General features: G+C 44.7%; 2 protein-coding genes across 3 annotated transcripts; both read right to left on the reverse strand.

The window, feature by feature from the left end:
• Positions 1 to 4,124: 4,124 nt before the first annotated feature.
• LOC125553179 (uncharacterized) lies at positions 4,125 to 6,848 on the reverse strand. 2 transcript variants are annotated; one of them, XM_087537171.1, is made up of 4 exons: positions 6,623 to 6,848; positions 4,826 to 6,313; positions 4,673 to 4,747; positions 4,125 to 4,594 (listed from the first exon to the last, which is right to left on the reverse strand). In XM_087537171.1, the coding sequence occupies exons 1-2, from the start codon at positions 6,666 to 6,668 to the stop codon at positions 5,706 to 5,708; spliced, it is 654 nt and encodes a 217-aa protein (XP_087393297.1). In that variant the 5' UTR covers positions 6,669 to 6,848; the 3' UTR covers positions 4,125 to 4,594; positions 4,673 to 4,747; positions 4,826 to 5,705. The 2 variants fall into 2 exon arrangements, with proteins under 2 accessions (XP_087393297.1, XP_087393298.1); XM_087537172.1 differs by having other exon boundaries at positions 4,125 to 4,597.
• Positions 6,849 to 10,941: 4,093 nt separating this feature from the next.
• On the reverse strand, positions 10,942 to 11,991 carry LOC147959949 (uncharacterized). Its single transcript, XM_087535596.1, has one exon. The coding sequence runs from the start codon at positions 11,949 to 11,951 to the stop codon at positions 11,190 to 11,192; it is 762 nt and encodes a 253-aa protein (XP_087391722.1). The 5' UTR covers positions 11,952 to 11,991; the 3' UTR covers positions 10,942 to 11,189.
• Between the last annotated feature and the right edge of the window lie 1,505 nt (positions 11,992 to 13,496).

Consider the following 13,496-nt stretch of genomic DNA (forward strand, 5'->3'; position numbering starts at 1 on the left):
GGGTGCGGGCACACGCCTGCGAGCGGCGGTGGCGGCGACCGGGCCCGCGCGGGCCGGATCTGGGCCCCGCGGGCCGCGCGGTGGAGAGGGAGGCGGCCGGTTGAGGTGGCGCTCGCCGATTGGCGCGGGAGGCGGCGGTGGGTGACGTGGCACAACGCCATTGGGCGGGAGGACGTGGCCGGCGGAGCGGACATTGTCCGGCGCGGTGGAGAAGTGTCCGGCGGCGCGAAGAGGATGAAGTTAGGATTCTATCCGCGAATTTGGGAGGGTTGCACATATTTATAGGTAGAGGGAGCTAGGAGAGTCCAAATGAGGTGCGGTTTTCGGCCACGCGATCGTGATCGAACGACCGAGATGATGGAGGAGGTTTAGGTGGGTTTTGGGCCACTTTGGAAGGGTGTTGGGCTGCAACACACACGAGGCCTTTTTGGTCCCTCGGTTAACCGTTGGAGTATCGAACGAAGTCCAAATGGTACGAAACTTGACAGGCGGTCTACCGGTAGTAAACCAAGGCCGCTTGGCAAGTCTCGGTCCAATCCGGAAATGTTTAAACCCCATACACGAAAGAAAGGTAGAAATGACCACCGGAGGAGAACGGAGCGTCGGAATGCAAAACGGACAACGGGGAAAAAGCTCGGATGCATGAGACGAACACGTATGCAAATGAAATGCACATGCTGACATGATATGCAATGCATGACACGCAAGCAATGACAAGGCAACAACAACGAATAACAGGAAGACACGTGACACATCGGTCTCGGGGCGTTACACTTTCTCCTTCGCGAGGCCAAAAATTATATATATAATTACGATCACGATGAACAAGATGCATAGGATAAAACTTCTGATGAAATTCCAATTTCAATCGCTTGTAGTCCCATGATCCCATATCATCACATAGCCTATACCATGTCAATGCCTCTTCCTTCAAAGATAAATGGAAGACCTTCTTTTTGATAACATCCTCGGGCATACCTTCAAGCTTAAATAATCCACAAACTTTATCCACATAGATTAGGTGTAAATTGGGATGCAATGTTCCATCACCTGTGAAAGGATTAGCTAGCAGTTTCTCTATCATACCCGAAGGAATTTCAAAGTAAACATTTTTAGTGGGTTCAGTAGGTTGAGGAGAAACTCTTTGCTCTACTGGTCGGGGTGAAGATACCCCGAACAAACCCCTCAAAGGATTATGTTCCATACTAACAAGTGACAGTAAATTTCAGCACACTATATAAATTTTTCCTTACCAAATTCCACTTACCAAAGGCGCTTCACTCCGCGGCAACGGCGCCAGAAAAGAGTCTTGATGACCCACAAGTGTAGGGGATCTATCGTAGCCTTTTCGATAAGTAAGAGTGTCGAACCCAACGAGGAGCAGAAGGAAATGATAAGCAGTTTCCAGTAAGGTATTCTCTGCAAGCACTGAAATTATTGGTAACAGATAGTTTTGTGATAAGGTAATTTATAACGAGTAGCAAGTAATAAAAGTAAATAAGGTACAGGAAGATGGCCCAATTCTTTTTGTAGCAAAGGACAAGCCTGGACAAACTCTTATATAAAGGAAAGCGCTCCCGAGGACACATGGGAATTATCGTCAAGCTAGTTTTCATCACGTTCATATGATTCACGTTCGGTACTTTGATAATTTGAGATGTGGGTGGACCGGTGCTTTGGTATTGTCCTTACTTGGACAAGCATCTCACTTATGATTAACCCCCATTGCAAGTATCCGCAACTACAACAGAAGTATTAAGGTAAACCTAACCATAGCATGAAACATATGGATCCAAATCAGCCCCTTACGAAGCAACGCATAAACTAGGGTTTAAGCTTCTGTCACTCTAGCAACCCATCATCTACTTATTACTTCCCAATGCCTCCCTCTAGGCCCAAACAATGGTGAAGTGTCATGTAACCGATGTTCACATGACACCACTAGAGGGATGACAACATACATCTCATCAAAATATCGAATGAATATCAAATTCATATGACTACTTATAGCAAGACTTCTCCCATGTCCTCAGGAACAAACGTAACTACTCACAAAGCATATTCATGTTCATAATCAGAGGGGTATTAATATGCATAATGGATCTGAACATATGATCTTTTCCACCAAATAAACCAACTAGCATCAACTACAAGGAGTAATCAACACTACTAGCAACCCACAGGTACCAATCTAAGGTTTGGATACAAAGATTGGATACAAGAGATGAACTAGGGTTTGAGATGAGATGGTGCTGGTGAAGATATTGATGAAGATTGACCCCCTCCCGATGAGAGGATAGTTGGTGATGACGATGGTGATGATTCCCCCCTCCCGAAGGGAAGTTTTCTCGGCAGAACAGCTCTGCCGGAGCCCTAGATTGGTTCCGCCTCGTGGCGGCGGAGTTTCGTCCCGTAAGCTTGCTTATGATTTTTTCTCGGACGAAAGACCTCATATAGTATAAGATGGGCATCAGAGGGCCACCAGGGGGCCCACAAGGCAGGGGACACGCCCCCACCCTCGTGGACGATGGGTGGGCCCCCTCTGGTACTTTTTTCGCCTAATATTTTTTATACATTTTGAAACGTGCTCCCTCCCGTGAAGTTTCAGGACTTTTGTAGATGTGCAGAATAGGTCTCTAATATTTGCTCCTTTTCCAGCCCAGAATTCCAACTGTCGGCATTCCCCCTCTTCATGTAAACCTTATAAAATAAGAGAGAATAGGCATAAGTATTATGACATAATGTGTAATAACAGTTCATAATGCAATAAATATCGATATAAAAGCATGATGCAAAATGGACGTATCACGCCCTCATATCCGCCTCATATTTGGGCTGGAAATGGGAGGTGTCGGTCAGCCCTGGCGCTTGAGGGTCGTTTGAGGGTCTTGTCTAGGTCAAAAAATTGTGACCGGGCAGCCCGCCCGGGCGTATGAGACGGGTTCGAGAGGTCCGGCTGTAGATGCTCTAAGATCTTCCCTGCAGACAAGCCAGGAAATAGCGCAACGGCATTTTTTTAGGGGTGCGCAACGGCAGATGACCACCTCAGCTTTCAACACTATTTGTAATCGCCAAAGGACATAAAAGCCCGCAAAGAGGATACGAAACACACTCGGCCCCATGGAGGTCAACAATTTTGAAAAAAAATGCATTTCAAAGTTTAAAAAATACCTGGAAAAATACACAATGCCATATATATATATATAATATGTGTGTAGAATTTCTTGAGAAGGTACATTGACACACGAGCGACACAAAAAAGGAAAACAATTCATGCAATGTTAGATTTTCTCACGATTTACTGTTTTTAAAATCACAATTTGTCATTTTCTTTGTAGCTCGCGTGTGAATTTTCTCACGAATTTTCTGCATATGGAGTATACATTCATATGCCAACGTGCCCTTTTTTTCCAGAATTTTAAAATTTTAAAATATGATGTTATATTTTTTTGAGTAAAATCCACCACTGGTCCTAAAAGTATTCGAGGTGTGTCACTTTAGTCCTAAAACTATGAAAACTCATACTCCCTCCTTCCATCTATATAGGGCCTAATGCGTTTTTAAGACAATGTTTGACTATTCATAAGATTAATAATACATAAGATGTATAATGTGAAAATTATATCATTGGAATCTCCTTTCACATACGAATTTGACGGTATGCTTTCTGTAACTTGCATGTCATATATTATTGCTCTAACATTCAGTCAAAGTTGGCCTCGAAAAACGCATTAGGCCCTATATAGATGGAAGGAGGGAGTATCTGAGTCCTACTTCTTTCTGAAGTGTGCCACCGCCGGTCCTAAATTCGCCGGACCAAGCCTGACCTGCACCCGTGGCACTTTAACCTTTGCCACGTCAGATGACTCGATTTTGGCGGCAAAACTCCCGCTATAAATGATTGGTGGGCTTGCATTTACCCCCCTGCATGTACATAACACAGAAAGGCCGCTCCTTTCTTCACTTCACTTCCGTTTCCTCATTTTCTCCTCTTCCATGGCTGCAAGCTCACATGCTTCATTCACTTCAACCATGGTGAGGACCAACCCTGGTAGCTCACTTCAACCATGCAATAAATTGTTGTGCTTGAACCAATGTCTCAACTACAACACACATGGAAGCTGTAACACAATATCATCTGAAACATTGACACAACTGATAGCATTGGCCACATTCACAACAGGAATACGAAGTGCATTGGGTACATATAACTAATAGTGGATTACATGGTGCTCGAAATAAAAGCTAGTAATTTAGGTTTCTATTACATGAGAACCTCAAAATGCACATATGAAGGTGCAGATAAACCCACAGCAACACATGCATGAGGTTTACTTCAACACCTAGCTGGCATCATCTAAATACTATCCAAAATAGAGCTGTTGTCTGTCCAAAAAGCTCTCTGTCCAAAGTGAGAACATGTTCACTTATATTCAGTGATACTGGCCTTTGTAACCCTCTTCTTTTGCTTCTTCTTTAAGCCAACAGTGGATGTGGTAGCTGTAGTGGGCTGCAAAGCATCTCTGTTGCGAGCAATGAAGGCGGATTCTGGAATAGGGCCTGGTGACACATGGGATTGCTGCGATGCTTGAGCCTGCTTATAACCAAAGAAGCATCAAACATCAATGCAATACATTCTAGGGAAATGAGATGTTAAGACAGAATAACATACTTGAAGAAGGAGTGTTTCAAGCATGGTAGTTTGAGTGTGTTGCTTCCTATGTCCAACACTTGTTGTACCAGATTCCTATAAATAGAGTATGAGCAATAGTTGCAAAAATGAAATGAGCTAACTACTAAATAGAGAAACAAAATGTTGTTGTACCAGTGTAAGAATGTTTCTCTTCACTTCTAGCTTCCTCTTCTGTCCTCCTTGTGTTTGTGGTCTCTTATCAACACTGAGTGATTGCCCTTGTTGACCTTTATTTGGGCACTTTCTTTTGTTGTGCTCTGTTGAATTGCACACACTGCAATGGGATATAGTGCCATGTCTACTCATCTTTGCCCCTTCTTCCATCTCAACAGGATTTTGTCTTCTCTTCTTAGATGGCCTACCAACATGTTTTTCATACTGAGGTGGTTTCACTTCAATTCCGTTGACCTTTTGCCATGATCTTTCATCTCTACAAGGCATAATCTTTCCGCACCAATCTTCCAAAATTTGATAGTGTCATCTTGTCATCTGCCCTAAAAGTTTCAATGTAATATGCAGCTAAGAATTTAGCAGTGAATTGTTTGATGTCCCACTCTTTACTGCATGTGTGAGTGCCCACATAAGTTTTAACAACAAAATTTTTAGTCCTGCTATCAGGTGCTGCAAACAAATACCAAGGGCATCCTTCTACACAGTGAGCCCTCACTCTTTGCAAATCATTCTTTGCATATTTTATTTCAACTCTCTCTTGTATGATATAATTTTGAATTGCCCTCCTCAGCTCAACTACTGAAGAAAATGACATCCCTAAAGTGAAGTTTGGAGCTTGCATTTCTTCTGGTCTGAAAGCTCTCAGTTTGACCCTCTTCTTTTTCTTCTTTTTCTTCTTATTGTTATCTTCTGCATCTTCTTCTTTTGATTCTTCATCAACTACCTCTGGCTCATAATCACAGTCCGAGGCTGGCAGATCAAGCTCATCCGTGTCATAATCACTATCAAAATTTTCCGCCTTCTTCTTTCCTTTCACATCCTCATAATTTTCATCAACCCACTATGCGAAGAGATCATCATCATCCTTGTCGAATTCATTATCCGAGTCAACCAAATTGTCGCCATAATTGCTATCACTGTCATCCGAGTCATCCTTATCTTTATCTCCACTGCCTTTTGTATTGGGTGAGAAACAGTTTTGCAAATTTCCCTTGACTGCTTTGACCTTGCACCTTCGCCTACTATTTGGGCTGGCAGCATCATCACAAAATATTGGCACGTTTATCTCTGTTCGAGGGCTAAGAACCACTGGCAATGTTGGAGAGCCAATTACATAGATATCATCCGATAAATATTTTTGGTCCACATACAGTTGGAAATACTGAAATTTGGGAACAACGACACTCATCATCAGAGTATCAGCATCACTCTGAATTATGCGAAGCCCATCATGCAAATGTTTTCCAGGAAGTAACCAGTACAACTCCACCCTAGCCGGATCATGCCCAAGCTGCCCCACAAAATGATATATCCACAATGGAGACCAGGTTTCTACCTCACAACCATCAAAGTGATCAACCCGGCCATCGAAATATGCCTTGTTCATTCCAGAACCGCAAAACAGACCAGCGTGATTAATCTCTACAGAGAATCGCTCTTCCATCGGTCCTGTCAGTGAAAAATATTGAAATTTGTCACATAATTAACAGGGAATGATCTTGCACAAATACATATATCATGTATTTCCAAATTAACAAGTGTCCAGTATCAATATCGGTGTCATACCAACCATACTTTCAGAGTTTTTGTTCAAACTCTGAAGCAAAAGACAGTTAATAGCCGGCCGCCTGTACAACCATAGCAGTACAATCCAACCACGTAACCACTTGATAGCATAGATCGGACCAAAGGTCAAATATTCCAGAGATTGGGAAAGGATTTAGGCAAAGATTTAGAGGATTAGGGCTAGGGTCGCACCGTACACTGGTGGGGGATCGCCGGGGGCACGCCGCTGTGGGGCCATCCGTGCGAAGCACCCGCTCCGCCGGCCGCCTGCTTCCGGCGACCTCCGCCGGCCGCCGTCGGCCGCCTGCTTCTGGCGATGTCCACCGGCTGCCGCTGCGCCCCAGTCGCCTGTGACTTGTGCGTGTGCTAGAGAAGCAGAGAAAACACGGTGGGGGCACAGTATGAGGCGATTTGATAATTTTCCGTCCCTTACTTCCCCCTTTCATAATTTACCACCCATTGTCTCAATGACGGACAGGCCCGGGCCCCACCTGTCATTCTCAGGGGAGGGCAAATTATAAAAGGGAGAGGTAAGGGGTGGCAAATTATCAAATTTGCCCACAATATGAGGGTAAGAAATTCAGGAGGGTATTGGAATGTACCCAGTGAAGCTGTTTTCCCAACGTGGCACTTCAATTGGACGTGGCAAAGGTCAAATTGCCACGGGTGCAGGTCAGGCTTGCTCCGGCGAGTTTAGGACCGGCGGTGGCACACTTTAGAAAGAAGTAGGACTTAGATATGCATTTTCATAGTTTTAGGACTAAAGTGACACACCTCAAATACTTTTAGGACCAGTGGTGGATTTTACTCTATTTTTTAAAAAAAGCTCAATGGAGCTCAAGCACCAAAATGTCGCACTCGCTGAGAGGATCTTTAGGTACTCCTTTCGATCTGCATTAATTATCATTGATTTTGCGTTACATATTTAATTGTCGCAGATTATCCATCTTTGGTAATAACGTTAATAATAGCAGTAATCCACTTCTGAGCCCAGACATAGCTGCACCCGCCCTGACGGGAAAAATCAAAAGAAATGCTAGAAAAATTCAAAAAGTTCTAATTTTTGTGTGTGGTAGGAGTAGATAATTTGGTGCATGAGGTTGCTTCAATTTTCAAATGATTTGGACATTTGAGCAGCTCTTGACAAAAAAAAAACAAATTTGTGGTATGTAAAAATTATACTGTTCATGCACTATTTTGATTCGATTTGTCTTTCTTGCCGAGAGCTTCTCAGATGTTCAAACGATCTAAAATTTAGAGCGGACCTCACGTTATAAATTGTCTACCATGCAAAAAAGAAATTGAATTTTTTTCTAATTTTTTTATGATTTTTTTCTGAGCGGGTGCAGATGAGCAAACGCCGCAGACACCAATAACTAGCGACCAGTCTCTAGGAAGGGGAGGAGGGGCGATCAAACGAATTCGATCACCAGGGAGGCTTTTCCCAGCAAAGGAATCACCCCTTCACTGGACCATTCGTCAGGGGGAGGGCCAGGGCGACCCTTATTGGGTCAAAAGCCCAGTTTACTACTTTGTAAAAAATGTCATGCTACTTTATAAAAATGTTCTGTGTTATTTGTTCCATTGTGAAAAAATACATAAAAATGCCACATCAGTAAAAACAGAGAAAAGGCTTTGTGTAATTTCCGTTAAAATAGGAAAAATGCTATGTTGCTTTGTGAAAAAGGCCAAGTTAATTTTTAAAAAGGCCATGCTACTTTACAAAATTGCCATGAATATAAAAATGTCATGTAGGTGATTCTTTTTGCCACGGCAAAAAAAATCGACATCCTATTACTAATAAAAATGCCATCCTAGATAATAAAAATGTTAAACTTTAAAACTGCCCTCCTCGGGATAAAATGCCATGAACAAAAAAATACACATAAATTTATAAATTGAGAGAATGCCATGCTCTTAAAAAACTATTGTCGTGCTACTTTATAGAACTGCCATCCTTTAGATAAAAAGTTTTATCTCGATAAGCCCCAAAACTAATTTTTTTCATGCCATTAAAAAAACCCATCCTCTTAATAATTAAAATGACATCCTATTATTCACAAAATTGCCATCCTATTGTTAATTAAAAAATGTCATGCTTATAGTAGTAAAACTGTCGTGCCACTAAAAAATGCCATCTCTCAATAGTAAAAAATGTCACCTCTCGATAATAATAAATGCCATCCTATTATTGATAAAAATGCCATCTATTGTTAATAGAAATGCATTGCCCTTAGTGACAAAAGACATCAATTTTCTGCAAAACAAAATCCCCAAGGCACAGACGACACTGACTCCACGACCAAGTCAGTGGCTCCCGCAGCCGCCGAACCATGCAAAGTTAAATATTGACGTGGCAGTTTCTAGGGATGGTACCTTTGGGGCAGTGAGCGCGATATGTAGAGATGAAGCGGGAGTTTTTCAAGGTGCATGTGCTGCTGTATTCGGAAGCTTGAGTGATCCCCAGACTCTGGAATCACTTGCGATCAGAGGCGCAAGCTATAGCTGATGATCTATATTTGACCATAATTTCGATTGCTTTGGATCGCAAGATGGCTGTAGACGCGATGAAGAATGGCACTGGAGCAAGCTGTGGTGCTATTACTCATGAAATCATAGCCGGGGCTAGCAGTTTTATTTCTTGTGTAATTAGCCATGAGTTCAAAACCTCGAATGTGGCTCATAATCTCGCAAAGTATACATTAGCTTTAGGTTTTGGCCGTCATATCTGGTTAGGCCAACACGGTGATCTTGTTTTTATTCATGTAACCATCATGGCATCGTAATAAAGCTTTGCGAGATTCTAAAAAAACTAAAAAAATAATCATTAATAAAAAAGCAATCCTCTTAAAAAAATGCCATGCTATAAAAAATAAAACTGCCATGTGAGAAAATGAAGAACAATCAGGATTTCGGTATTGGAATATATATGTGGCATTTTAAACACAAAATATTCACAAAGTCCCTCTAAGCCCAGCGGCGATGGGCGGTCAAGCTTGCAGACGGGGTCGTGGGGGTCGATCCCTTGCCTCGCGTTTTCTTTTAAAGAGCGTTCACCAGAAGCAGCTGAGCAGCGAACTACGCCAGCAATCCTCCATGGCGTCGGCTGTGCTCGGAGATTCATGCAACGGTAGGGAGACCGTTCGCTGGGGTTAGCCCCGTGACGAACTGTCTCCAGATAATACTCCTAGTTATTATAGTTTTTTGTTTAAGTTTGCACGACCTGCGCAGCTTGGGTACAAGGTGGAATTGAATTGTCTCCCGTGGGACTACAACGAATTTCCGGCAAAACTTGATGCTGGGCTCCGTGGAACCGCATGCGAGGCATCTCGTGACGCATACTGTTCCTTTCCGTGCATGGTGTCGTGCTGGACGGGCACAGCAAGAGTGACCACTGAGGCACTGACCACCTAATTTTGCTGCATGCATGCGCTCACTCACGTGGCCGGGGCCAATTGTCTCATCCGCTGGGTTGTCCATACTGCAATCGTTGGAGCCTACCAGTATTCCATACGTATTTACAAATAATGTTCATGACAATAGAGGAGTTGTCAGATGCTTGTTGCTGCCGACAACAACACAACCACGAACATTCTATTGGTATGAGCCAAGTTTTGATACGTAGTTAAACCAGATGATTGTGATCTGACGGCGAATTACTGCGCCTTCTGCTTTATGTACGCTTTAATTTGCCATGGAACAATGTCCGGGAAGAGGTGCCACGGGACAGTGGCATAATGCACAGCAAGAGACATATTCCTCCCTCCATGGGAGAATGCCAGAATGGGGTGGCGTCAATCTTTGATTCTCTTCTGCAATCTCTTCCCAAAGCGGACAGGAAAGGTAAAGTGCTTTCCCCTGAATTAGCAACCCCACATAAAAGGAAAAGGAAAAGATTCCCCTTATTGCACAATTGATTCAATCGCATTTGAAAATTTGTGCTCCCCTGACCTAACAGTGGTAATTAAGCACTGTACATCATAAAAAAAATTAATAATGCTAAACATACAAAGAGTTGCATGCAATTACACGCTGACTAGGATTTTTTTCATCTACTAACCAATCACAAACTTGTCCCCCCTGATATGGGGTGGGCCGCCTCCCCACCTATTGACCAATCAAATTAACCATTTTTGTAAAAGCTTGTAACTCGTTTGTACATGTAGCATTACTCTAAAAAAAATAGTGGTAATTAAGCACATTATATGGTTATGTAAGAATGCTAAGTTACTAACCAGCAAGAGCAAGGTTCCAAACTTATGTGTACTATCCCTACATTACAACGCCAACGTACAAGAAACAATAGTGCTTCTAGTACTGTCTTGTGCAAATTTTGACCATCATTTTCTAACCCTGCACGGGCCCAATTATGCTGCTCCATCAGTGTCTCTAGTCACGCGCACCACACCCAAATCAATCAAACGTTCTTCTCAGAAAGTTAGGAAGAGAAGAACTAAAACAAGACAAGAAGAACAAAAGTGATCCAGAAAAGATGGCAACCTACTCACTGCTTTTTCCCTTTCATCTTCTTTTACTTCGAAAATTCTCATATCTTGTCTGTAGTAAATAATAATTCCTACTAGGTAAGCACAAGAATAATGGATGTATGCAATGCGTGCCCACCAAAGAATCAACTACCTAGCTACAGTAACAAATCGACCCAGAAAGCCCGGTGTACACAGAAAGATTTCAGTTTCTTTGCAAGTTGCATTGTGTGGTGGTTTGAGAATTGGGTTTGGATGCATGGTGGTGTGTGTTGCTAGGGTGACCTCTTCTTGCGGAGGACGACCTCGGTGTCCAGGCCGAAGGCGTCGACCTTGGAGACCCTGACCACCTCCGACCGCCGGAAGAGCGCGAGCAGACCGTGGACGTCGAGCAGGTCGTTGGCGGAGTACTTGTCCCCGCGGCGGTGCACCGCGACGTGCAGCACGGCGACGCCGCCCGGGCGCAGCGTGCGCTCGATCTCGGCGACGAAGCGGTCCGGGTAGAGCGCGTGGTCGAAGACGTTGGAGAACTCGAAGTCGAAGGCGGCGTCGGCGAAGGGCTGCGCGTGGAAGTCGCCCCTGACGACGAGCGGCGGCGCCGGGGCGAGGTCGATGCCGACGGCGTCGGAGACGCCGACGAGGCGCAGCGCGGCGACCTCCTGGCCGAGGCGCGCGCCGACGCAGAGCGCGCGGGAGGCGTTGGAGAGGAGGCCCTCGGCCTGGAGGGCCCGGAAGGCGCGCGCGAAGGCGTCGACCTTGCGGCGCCAGTCGCGGGTGGCCCAGACGCGGCGGAGGCGCGGGTCGAGGGTCTTGTTGAGCTGGTGGCGCAGGTAGTCGTCGTAGGAGCGGAAGGCGGCGCCGCGGCGCATGCGGATGTGCGGGTTGGGCGGGGAGGCGCGGGCGGCCGCGGCGTCGGGGAGGGGAGGGGCCGAGGAGGAGGAGTAGCCGTAGAGGAGGAGGAGGGAGAGGAAGGGGATCGAGAGGAGGAGGAGCGGGCGGACGGGGAGGAGGGCGCGGGGCTTGGCATCGGCGGGCATGGCGGCGACGGGGAGGGAGGGGGCGCGAGTTAATGTGGCGAGGCGGTGGGCGCGGGTTGGAGGCGGTGGTTTTGTTCTGTTGGATAGAACAAGAATTACGTGCGAGTTGGGGCGCGTGGGTCGGCCGGCCGCGGGCCTCTCGGTCGGATGGAATGACGACCTGTACGCCGCCACGTCGGAGACCGCCCCTCTATGGGGCAAAATTTCATGTTTTGAACTTTTTTTATATCAATTCAGAATTTGATTTTGGTTGAAATCAATTCAGGGTCCCGGATGATAGACTATCAACCTTACCGCCAGTATCCCTGGTGGTAGGGTGCGAGTAGTTATTTCGTCCGACCCCGTGCCCCTATCCATCTCCCCGCCCCTGTCGACAGTTTCTTCTTTCCCACCTCGCCCCTCTCTCCCTCTCTTATCTCCTCCACTTTTTCCCTCGATCTTCATCGTTTTTGCGGATCGAGATGGTCCCAAAGAGAGAAACATAAGTTCCTCCGATCCCTCCAAGTAGTTTTTGCAAACTTGCTTCCGATTCGACGCATTACTTGCTTGAAATCCCTCATATTTTTGAACTTAGATTGGAATTTTTTCCACCTATGATTGTTTTAGCTTGATTGTAGTTCTAGTTCTTAGTTCTTTAGTAACTAGTGGTATTGAATATGAACTCTAATCAATAGTTCATATGTTAGTGTGAAGATGAACCCTAGTTCATAATTTTTTTTTGCTAAAAAATTATGATGTAATGCATGTGGGAGGACTTGTTTTGTTTTATGATGCATGTTGATATGATGATATGAAGATGTTGTTTGGAGAAAATACATTCAAGATAAACTCTATTTCAAAAAAAATTGTTAAAAAAATGAAGATATGATGCATGTTGGAGGATTTTATTTTGATATGATGCATGTTGATATGATGTGATCCATCATGTGTAGTAGATGTTGATGGAGGAATATGTTTAAGATGAACCCTAGTTCATGTAATTAAGAAATTTCATTTTTTGTTTATGTATGCCTATGCGTATGATGCTTTTCTTTATGAAATTTTATTAAGGCGGGCACCTCTTGCGGACAACATCGGCCCACGGTACTCCATGCTTGACTACGCATTCGACAAGGGTCATCGTGCCCGTTTCATAGAGAACGGAGTGGTAAGTAATATGAAGGAAATATTGATCAAAATTTTCGGATTGATGAAAATAAGTTCCTAACTTTTGCAGTCCACTTTTTGACAGATGCTCCAGCCACTCCGCATGAGGGGTCACGGGGTTTCCGGGAATATGGACTACGACGAGCGCTACGCGCCGTACTTCAAGAGAGCCCGACTGTTGGGTTTCGTGTTGCAGTTCAAGTATCAGCCACCGACGCTTGTCCACGCAGCTCTGACAGCTTTGATTGACCAGTGGCGACCGGAGACCCATTCTTTCCATCTCCCATGCGGGGAGATGACGGTGACCCTAGAGGATTGGTCGACGATTACTACCATGCCGATTGAGGGTCAAGCACTCACCGGGCTGAAGGAAATATGCCCTAGAGGCAATAATAAAGT

The sequence above is a fragment of the Triticum urartu genome, chromosome 7A, assembly GCF_056163025.1.
Source record: "Triticum urartu cultivar PI428250 chromosome 7A, HENAU_Tu73, whole genome shotgun sequence".
Classification (NCBI taxonomy): domain Eukaryota; kingdom Viridiplantae; phylum Streptophyta; class Magnoliopsida; order Poales; family Poaceae; genus Triticum; species Triticum urartu.

Bases quoted from the DNA above. Each gene is read 5' to 3' on its own strand.
- LOC125553179 (XM_087537171.1), bottom strand. From the start codon at position 6,668: ATGGCCCCACAGCGGCGTGCCCCCGGCGATCCCCCACCAGTGTACG. The intron at 6,314-6,622 runs GTGCGACCCTAG...TTTCACTGACAG, and splicing joins CGATCCCCCACCAGTGTACG to GACCGATGGAAGAGCGATTC.
- LOC147959949 (XM_087535596.1), bottom strand. From the start codon at position 11,951: ATGCCCGCCGATGCCAAGCCCCGCGCCCTCCTCCCCGTCCGCCCGCTC.